The sequence below is a fragment of the Aptenodytes patagonicus genome, chromosome Z (assembly GCF_965638725.1).
Source record: "Aptenodytes patagonicus chromosome Z, bAptPat1.pri.cur, whole genome shotgun sequence".
NCBI classification, from domain to species: domain Eukaryota; kingdom Metazoa; phylum Chordata; class Aves; order Sphenisciformes; family Spheniscidae; genus Aptenodytes; species Aptenodytes patagonicus.
The window spans coordinates 49,799,459-49,808,979 of record NC_134982.1 but is presented as its reverse complement, the minus strand read 5'-3'; the positions used below and the strand labels follow the sequence as shown (position 1 = coordinate 49,808,979).

At 43.1% G+C, this 9,521-nt stretch overlaps 1 protein-coding gene across 2 annotated transcripts in view; it reads left to right on the top strand.

Moving 5' to 3' along the window:
- The first annotated feature begins 2,550 nt into the window (after positions 1–2,550).
- The window catches only part of SLC71A2 (solute carrier family 71 member 2), a 39,021-nt gene continuing 32,050 nt past the window's right edge, over positions 2,551–9,521 (top strand). For both annotated transcript variants that reach the window (XM_076362439.1, XM_076362440.1), the window contains exon 1: positions 2,551–2,771. In XM_076362439.1, coding sequence (XP_076218554.1) covers positions 2,592–2,771 — 180 coding nt within the window. In that variant the 5' untranslated portion in view covers positions 2,551–2,591. The remainder of the gene's footprint in view (positions 2,772–9,521) is intronic.

Genomic DNA, 9,521 nt, shown 5'->3' with positions numbered 1-9,521 from the left:
ATATCCTGTGGAAATGAGTTCCATGATTTAATGACAGTTTCCCTGGAAAAACACTTGCTTCTGTTTGTTTTAAACTTATTAGCTGATCATTCCATTTAGTGTCCCCTCTTCCTGCATTATAAGAGAATATCAGGTAGTAAGAACAGATGCTTCCTCCACACCAGTTGGCATTTTATAATTGCTGTCGTATCATTCCCTTCCCTCAGTTCTCTCCCCCATACCATGGGAGAGCCGTTCCATGACTCTGCTCACCCTGGTCTCCACGTTCTATTTTTTTCTTTTTTTTAGTTAAGTCCTTTTTGAGATGGAGATGAGAACAGCATAGAGACTTAATGAATTCATGATATGTTGACATAGTATTTTCAACTTTTTTCTCATCTAGTTATTTCCTAATATTTTCAAAATTTGTTTTTCTTTTTAACCACTTCTGAGCATTCAGAAAACTATCTATACAGTTTCTAATATCTTTCCTAAATAGAAATAGCTAATTCAGAAATCTATAAACCCAAAGACTAATTAGAATTCTTTTCCCCTCGACGATCTATGTTCATTCATCAACACTTTCAGCTGACATTTTAGCATTCACTCAAGTTCATTATATTCTTTTACAACTCTTTATTGTTTTGATCATGCTGAATAGCATTCTGTAATAAACTTTATATCTTCATTGTTAATCCCCCCTCTAGGTAGCTTAAAAAGATTGCTTAGGAATATTCTAAAAAGCACAGAGCACAAAATTGAGAGGAACTGTACCAGTAACATCTCTTCATAAACTGCGTATTTATTCCTTCTTTTTGTTTCTAGTTATTTGGTTAACCAGTTCTTAATAAATATTATATACCTAGCTCAGCATGTGAACAAAACTCCTCCAACTTCAAATTCTGTACGGGACGAGGACACAATGACATAAAATTACTAGTAGCTCTCTACTGAGCCTGAATAAACAGCCATAAAAGTTGATGGAAGACTTTCTATTGATTTGTGTATGAATTGGACTAAATACTTAAGTGATATATGTAGATATTTTAACACTGAAATTTTCAAAATACAATGATTTCAAGCAGTACTTTTTACATGAACCCGATGTGGTAGCCAGAAAGCTGTCTACCTACAAACGCTGATATACTAAGCTTATAAATTCATACCTTTCTAACCAAGGACACCGTTTGAATTTAAAAAAGTCTCAGTATTTTGAAGCCTGTTAATGAGAAGAAAACCCCAAAACACCCAAAACTGTAAGGGATGAAGTCCCTTTGTTTTCAAGTCAATAGAAAAATGGTCAAGTCTTCAAAGGAGAAAAAATACTACCGTATTTCATAGTGGTGATTACTTTTGAAGAAATTAAAGGTTTTGTATGCGCTTCTAGGCTACCAGAATGAAAAAGCGGAATGAAAGCATGAAATTCTACACACAATTCACTTGGGCTGGTTAGGAAAAGTAATTTTAAGAATATGTGATGATTTACTAATCCCTATGTAATAAGAAAGATAATTTTGCTTATCTATTTAGTTCATGGTATCCAATGTTCCTCTTAAAATGCTGATGTTAACTTTAAACAAAACAGAGCTTCAAAAAAAGGTCATATGGAGAAATGCTTTCAAGTCAACACATGCTACTTTGCTAAAAGAGAACACTTCTTAAATTGCTGTGTAACATACCATAGAAGATAAATCTCACAATGCGCTATATTTAGCAAGTGTATAGCTTGTTATACACCGACAAAATAGATACAGAGCAAACAGAAAATGGCATTTTAAATTAACATTTATCACTCCAGCAAACGGAAAAGTTCTGATCTTGTAAACAGCTTGGTACTTAGTGGAGAACATCTGAGGTACCAGGGAAAACGATGACTTGGCCCCAGTAACATATCAAGACAGAAGGAAGCGCTTGCAGGATGAAAGCTTCTCAGCATTGGCCACACATGGACATTCTGAGCTCTCGGGTGAACAGCTTGTTCTGGACAGGCGACTGGCCTGCTGCATTGATTTTTCATGGTCTGTTAGTACTCATAATCTTTACTGTCAGCGCTACATTATCTCGAAGTACTCCATTTGGGCACATACGGTGAACTGAGAGGTACCTAGTTCTGCTTCTTATGACAACTTGTCATACTTACGATAACCAGCTGGCCTCGCAGTACTTAGGCAAGAGGAAGCCGAGCTCGCAATTACACCTGCCCAGTGACGAAGGGCCAAGGAGCCCAGCAAGGTTTAAACGAAGCCACACAGGACAGGACTAGATTGGAAGAGATTCACTTTCCCGGAGGGAAGCTGGGAGCCGCCACCGGGCGCTACCCCTGCGGGGCAGGCAACGGCAGGGCGGCCGGCACCGCCTCAGCCGTTAACGGCCGCACCGCGCGCGCCCCTCCGACCCCCCCCGGAGTGGCGGACCCGCAGCTTCCGGCCGCCCGGCCGGGAGCAGTTCCGCCGCGGCGGAGGGGGCGGGGCGGGGCCGCGCGGTCACGTGAACCCGGCAGCGGCACCCCGCCCAGGCGGCGGGGCGGAGGCGGGCGCGGGCGGCCGCACCCAGCTCGCTCCGCATCCGCTGCTGCTCCGGCCCGGCCTCTCCGGGAGGATGGTGGGAGCGAGATGAGCCCCGAGCCGGAGCCGCCGCCAGCCCCGGCCCGGGAGGAAGAAGAGGAGGCGGCGGGGGCGGCGGCGGCGGCGGCAGCAGCGCCGTTGCCGAGGGAGGGCAGCGGCGCCAGGTGGGGCGGCTGCATCATGCTGGTGAAGAGGGTCGGCCTGAAGGCGGGCGGCGGCGGCGGCACGGTGAGTGCGGGGCGGGTCTGGGGGGCTCTGGGCGCCGCGGGGGGCGGTGGCGGCCCTGGGGGCGCCGCCGCGGTGCGGGCCGGTCCGGGCCGTCCGCGGCGGCCAGCGCCCGCGCCGCCTCCCCGCCCATGAGGGGCCATCTGCCCCCCAGAGCGTCCTCCGGGTGCCCCCGCGGCCCTGGAAACTTTCTGGAAGTTGGGGTGCGGCGGGGTGCCGGGCTCCCACCGGCCGCCGCTGGTGGCATCTCAGGCCGGCCCGGCCCCGGGCCTCCCGCCGGCCGCGCCGCCTCGTCTCTGCCAGCACCGGGGCATTCGTTACTAGTTTATCCCGGGTAGAGGCAACACCTGTAAGCAGGCGGCTGTAAGTAAGTTTTCCTTTAAAATATATAAATCCGAGGTGCCTGGAAGTAAAGCTTAGTTTTCCTTTGGAGTTCTAGGAGGTGCCTCTTGGTGAACCGAAACCGTAGAGTTGTTATGCAATTTTAGTAACTTTCTGTTTCGTCTCTTTCTGTTTCATCTCTTCCCACTATGTGAAGCATTAAGATGTCTTTGTGCAAATAAAAGGAGCTGGAAAGGAGTCTTCTGTGTGGTCACTTGAAAGCATCTCTAGGAAAGTTGTGTTTGTTTGTGAGTGCAGCAGTGGTGCGTGATTACTTTCCAGCAGAAATGTCTTTCAGGTGGCTTAAGCCCTTCCCTTTGTACGTGCATGCTCACAAGATGTCTTAAAACCAGATCTGAGATGACACCTCCTGAGCTTGCTGCAGTAGGTGGGGACAGGTGACTTATTTCAGGCAGGATGGTCCCGGCTGAGGTGATATAACCCATCCCGTTTTTTGGCAGTGAGCCCAGAGCGTAAGATGGGAGTAGAGGTAACCCAGGGGAACACACAAAATAACAAAACAGGTGATCCTGTCATTGACAGTTTTTGAAGGGGTACAGCTACAAAACTAGGCAGTCTTGCTGTGATAAATCTCTTTTGGCAAGTTGAAAGCACGTAAATTTTATTTGCAACCTGACTTACTAGTTACTAATACTTTTTTTTAGACTATATTCATGTTTGGGTATTCCTGAATAATGTGTCTAATATTAGTTTACTCACAAAATTAGATATGCTGAAAGCATTGCTTATGCCAGAAGTTTTGAAACAATGTTAAGTTTGTGTCGGGGAGCCAACATCTGCTATGTGTCACGTAGCCTTTCACAGGTAAGAATCTGTACTATTGGAGAGAGGATAGTTTACTGTTTTATGTTAATGTGAAGTGAATAAACTTGTAATATCTTTAGCTGAGCATTAATAATGTGATAATTAATGCGATAATGTAATGCATTAATGCGATATCATGGCTAGAGCTCAAGAATGTAAAAATTAATCTCAAAACCATCTGTGTGATATCAGTAGGTTCTTTGTCCCTTACTCATATCTGATGAAGGTGTTAAGGTACTTTTAATATGTGATTAACCCAGAGAAGATGTAAAGAAATGTTCTGTGGAATTCATTGGTCAAATAAGTTATTTTATGTAAGTTAATTCTGAAGTGACTGCTTCATGCTTCCTGTAACCAATCACTTCTGTATTTGAGTCTTCCAGTTCTCTTTTAGAAATGGTTATATCTTCCAAAAAGCAGGCTGGCCTCCTTCAAGAAGTGCAACTGATGTCTGCTGTATGGTATATTTGCTGTTCTAGGTTTGTGTACAGCAGCTCCCATTTAGACTCCAGATATGTATGATGTGGTAATCCAATCTGAAGTCAGAATAGGAAAGTAACTCTAAAAGAGGCCTGTTAACTTTTTAGTTAAGAAACGTAAGCTTTCACTTTTATCAGCATGGATGATGTGGTGAAAGAAATAAAGGATGATGTCATTATATAGAAGAAAAACAGATGGATTTATTTAAATATGAACAGAGGGTAGGAAATGGAGGGTACAGGTAAAGAAATTTAAAAAAATCAAAGAACTTTGATTTCTTTCTCTAACTTTGAAGAAGAGTAAAACTCAAATGGAAAACAAATCCATAACTGACAAAGGCACTAACCTGTTTTTTTATTAATGGATGGAATATTTGTTAAAGTTAGATTAAGGATTAAAATAATGCTTTTGGTTACTTAAAATATGCTGTTTTATCAGTTTGAAAATTTAGCTTCTGAATGACATAATTTCTTAATTTATGAAAGGATCTCAGGTTCTGCTTCCTTGGTGGTTGCCCCCCCCCCCCCCCCCAAGTTGTGCCCTTAAGGGATTTTGTGTTCCTGTAATGCATCTCCTACATGAGAGAAAGACATGAGGCTCTAGCCTTATCTTCTGTACATTGGTATAGCAGTAATACAATTATACTTACATCAGCTTAGGGTCTGCTTAGCAATTCCTGACTGAACAGTCTGTTTCCTACTTTGTTATTGCAGTTCCTGCACCTCCCTGTGATTCTCACATGGCTGTCATATTGCTAGAACTCTCTCTGCTTAGACTTTATTGAAAGAGCTTATTCAGACTAAAATATGAGGGGCTGGATCATGGCTTTAGATGTAATTGCAGACATCTCTTTATCAATGGGAGTGCATCCCTGGTATTTGAAAGTGGAAGCTTGCCCTTTGGACTAATGACGAAGAAGTAAATACAGAAATGAAATTTTGGTGAGCCGCTGCTTTGGTCTGTGAAGGATGTTTTAATTTTAATTTTCATTCTGATTCTTTTGTCACATCAGATTGGTAGGACAAAGTGGAAGAGTATGACCAAGTCTGTCAGGTTGTGCAAGGCTTTCTCCCCTTTCCCCTCCAGCTTGGGAATAACAAGCATCTGTTTTTTAACTTACCTGTAACTAACTTCACCCTGTTGAATGCATTGGCTTCACTGAATTGAAGAACTAAAATATAAATGTTGAACAAGTGACTTCTTATGAATTGAGTTACTGGCTCAAAACTAATAAGAAAAATAGTATGTTTAAGTAAATTCCACTGGAATTAAATCAGTTTCCATTGGCTGTATTACCCCGATTTCAGTGAGCTTCAGATATTGAAGTAAATGACGCCATGGACATTTTGTTACTGGTTATGCAATCTTGTTCTGTCTGAATTATGAACACTGGTAGTATAAAACTTAGTATGACATTCAGAATATTCATACCACGTACTTCATTTCTATGCAACCTATTGTCAGTAAAATGATGCCACACTAAGGAAGCTTTTTAGCAAAATACAGTACCACACTGTCTAAATAAAGGGCTCTTATGGGGGAAGTCCCCAAATGGGATATCTAAGGAGAAAAGACACCCATGTATCTTTTTGAGAATTAATCATACATTAGTTTCATGTTCTTGGACACTATGAAATGCATCAGCTATTGTGAAGCCCAAGACCTCTGTGTTTTTTAGAAACGTAATGAAAGCATTCTGAAGGTTAAAACTGCATTTCGGAAGTTTGCTAGCCTTTATTCATTAAATTGTTTTACACAGCGAAGCACAACTGGTATATACCCAAAGAATTACAGGTTTTTACCCTTGCTGCTAGTATTTTTCTTTTTAATACTTCATAAAAAAATATAGCATGGTGAAACTGAAGCAGCATGATTAAATGTTATGAGGCTTTACTGAAACACCTTTCCATCCACTAAGCTGGTTTCTTAAATTTCTTGCTTGTAGGATTTAAATTGGATTGCTAGTAGTAAGCAGCACATTGTTCAGATTGGCAGTTTGGGTATTTATTCCTTTGTGGAGCACTATTTTCTCCCACACAAAAATTATTTTTCCTGTTAAATCGGAATAATTAGAGATAAACTGTGTTGCCTTCTCAAGGTTGCCAATGTCACTCTGAATCTTCCCATCATGTTAAATTAACACTGAGTCTGAACTCTGAACCATTACCAGGAGTGATTAGCTGCTGTCTTTAAAAACTAATCAGTCTTGCTTATATTCATGCTGAGAGGGCACCTTTGCTGTTCTGAGTTGGCTGTTACTAATGCTCCAGGTTCTGGCAATCTGGAAGGTTTTGTGTCCAGAGAGAAGTATGCTAAGCTAGAGCAACAGAAACTTAATTATATAAATAAGACTTGATATTTTAGTACTGAAGATCCAAACTTAACGTGGCAACTCACTGGGCAATGAGCTTGAGTAATTATCTATCCCATGGGGAAGCACGTGAATTAACTAAGCAGTCTGTGCTTTTTGGAGGAATTCCTCAGTGTCGTAGATCTTTCTACATTTTAGGAAGAAAACATCAGCAATGGATAAATCCGCTTGCAGTTTGGTCTAGCGTAATATGCTGGTTATTTATTATCTCTGTAAGAAGTAGTTTAGTTAGACAATGCAGTGCTGTCTAAAGCTGAGCTTCCAGAATGTGGCAGGGCGTATGGTGATTGTTCTCTTGGATGCTTTTCCTACCCTTGATGGCCTCAGCCTCGAAGACTGAACCAGAAATGGTGTTTTCATGTTTTATGCTCCTCAGAAAATTCCTGCTTTATAAGCTTGTCCAGTCTAAACTTCAACAGGAATGTGTTCCCAACGGGGAAAATTGACGTGGCGAGACATTTTAGACTCTGACAGTAAATTGCGTGAAGTGCCATGCAATTTAAACTTGCTGTCTCGGGTCCTGCTTTACTTAACTTTCTTGTATTTTAGTATAAGAAGGCAGTGACAGTTTTCTCTTTACACCCTTCATGTCACTCCCAGTTCAGTAAATCCCAGTTGTATCCTTCTGCAGATGTTTTGACTGCAGCTTGGAGGAATCTACTTCAGCATTCCTCCATACCTTTGGCAATGTTTGTTGTCCTTCTGTGGGCCTCTTTCACTTGTGCTTCTGTAAAATAGACTGTTCAACAATGTGTATTGCTTAAAGCTTCTGAACAAAACAAGCAGTCATGGGGTAAGAGGGTGGACCTTTATGTAGATGTAATGAAACTGGTTAGAACACCAGAAGCAGAGGGCTAGCAAGGCAGGCACATCACATGTTTATGCAGTAATATAATGATAATCTTCTTCCTAACAGGGTGTATCTTTGAATACACTTTTTTAAACCACTGCTGAATGCTAAACTGGTGTCTTTCATGGAACCGCTTTCTCCAGGATCACATTCCTAAGTAGTAGTCATCCTATATGTGGAATTAAAATTGCTTTTTCATGTTTGCATTGGTTAAATTTATCTACATTAATTTTAATCTGCCACTTAATTTGTCTTGCTAATTTACTGTTGTGGTTTAACCTCAGCTGGCAACTGAGCACCACACAGCTGTTCACTCACTCCCCAAGCCCTGGTGGGATGGGGGAGAGAATCGGAAGAGTAAAAGTGAGAAAACTCATGGGTTGAGATAAGAACAATTTAATAATTGAAATAAAATAAAGTAAAATAGTAATAATAGTAGAATATACGAAGCAAGTGATGCATGATGTAACTGCTCACCACCTGCCGACTGACACCCAGCCAGTCCCCAAGCAGCAGTCGCTGCCTCCCGGCCAACTCACCCCAGCTTATATGCTGAGCATGATGTCATATGGCATGGAATATCGCTTTGGCCAGTTTGGGTCAGCTGTCCTGGCTGTGCCCCCTCCTGGCTTCTTGTGCACCTCTTCGCTGGCAGAGTATGGGAAGCTGAAAAGTCCTTGACTTAGTATAAACACTGCTTAGCAACAACTAAAACATCAGTGTGTTATCAACATTATTCTCATACTAAATCCAAAACACAGCACTGTACCAGCTACTAGTCTACTGTTAGTCTCCACTCTCCATTAGACTTTCGCGCTGGCCATATGGGACTGTTAAAGGGTGAGCGAGTCTTGCTGATCACTCCTTGGCTCTCCAGTCAATGAATCAGCTTATGGATGGGAATCAGGGAGTCTCGGTTGGTGCGATATTGCTGCTGGTGAACTGTTGTGGTAGCAATTGACTTTCAGCAACCCCACAACAGAAGGGTCCTCCGAGAGACCAGGCAAGGTGGACAGCTGTTTAATTTCTTCTGTCTACAAGGCAGCTATACCAAAAGCTCACCGGTACCCTTTTGGGTCCTTGAAATACCTTCTCCTGAGGTAATCTGTGCCGAGGATGCACGGAGCCTCTGGGCCAGTCACAATGGGGTGCTTCTGCCACTCATTCCCAGTTAGGCTCACTGCAGCCTCCAATATAGTCAGCTGTTGGGATTCCCCTGTCACTCCAGAAATACAGATGGGTTCTGCCCCTTTATAGCTTGATGGTATTAGGGTTCACTGTGCACCGGTGTCCACCAGAGCCTTATACTCCTGTGGGTCTGATGTGCCAGGCCATCGAATCTGCACAGTCCAGTAAACCCGGTTGTCCCTTTTCCTCCCCCTGGCTGGAGGCAGGGCCCCTCTGGTCCTGGTCATAGTATTCGTTTCTCATTTCTTGTAAATATGAGTCAGAAGTCCCTTCATTAAGATCAGAAGTAAGATCAGCCCTTCTACTCTGTCTGGGGAACTGCCCGCTGGAAACTGGAGCAGCAATTTTCCTGGAAGAACCTCTTTCTGTGATTGTTTTTCCCTTGCAATTCACGTACCCGTGCCTCTAGGGCTGAGGTAGGTTTTCCATCCCACTTCCTCATATCCTCTCCGTGGCCACGCAGGTAAAACCATAGGGTGCCCCGTGGTGGGTACCCTTTATATCCTCTCTCTTGAGCAAAAGAACACTGACTCCTAATAGCTGAGATACTGGTCCATACAGGTGGGGAGTAGGACTTGCCCTCTTCGAGTTGCTGGACCTTCTGGGACAGTTTCTCCACAGCCGAGATGAGGGAGGAAGAGAGACTTTCTTCGTATTG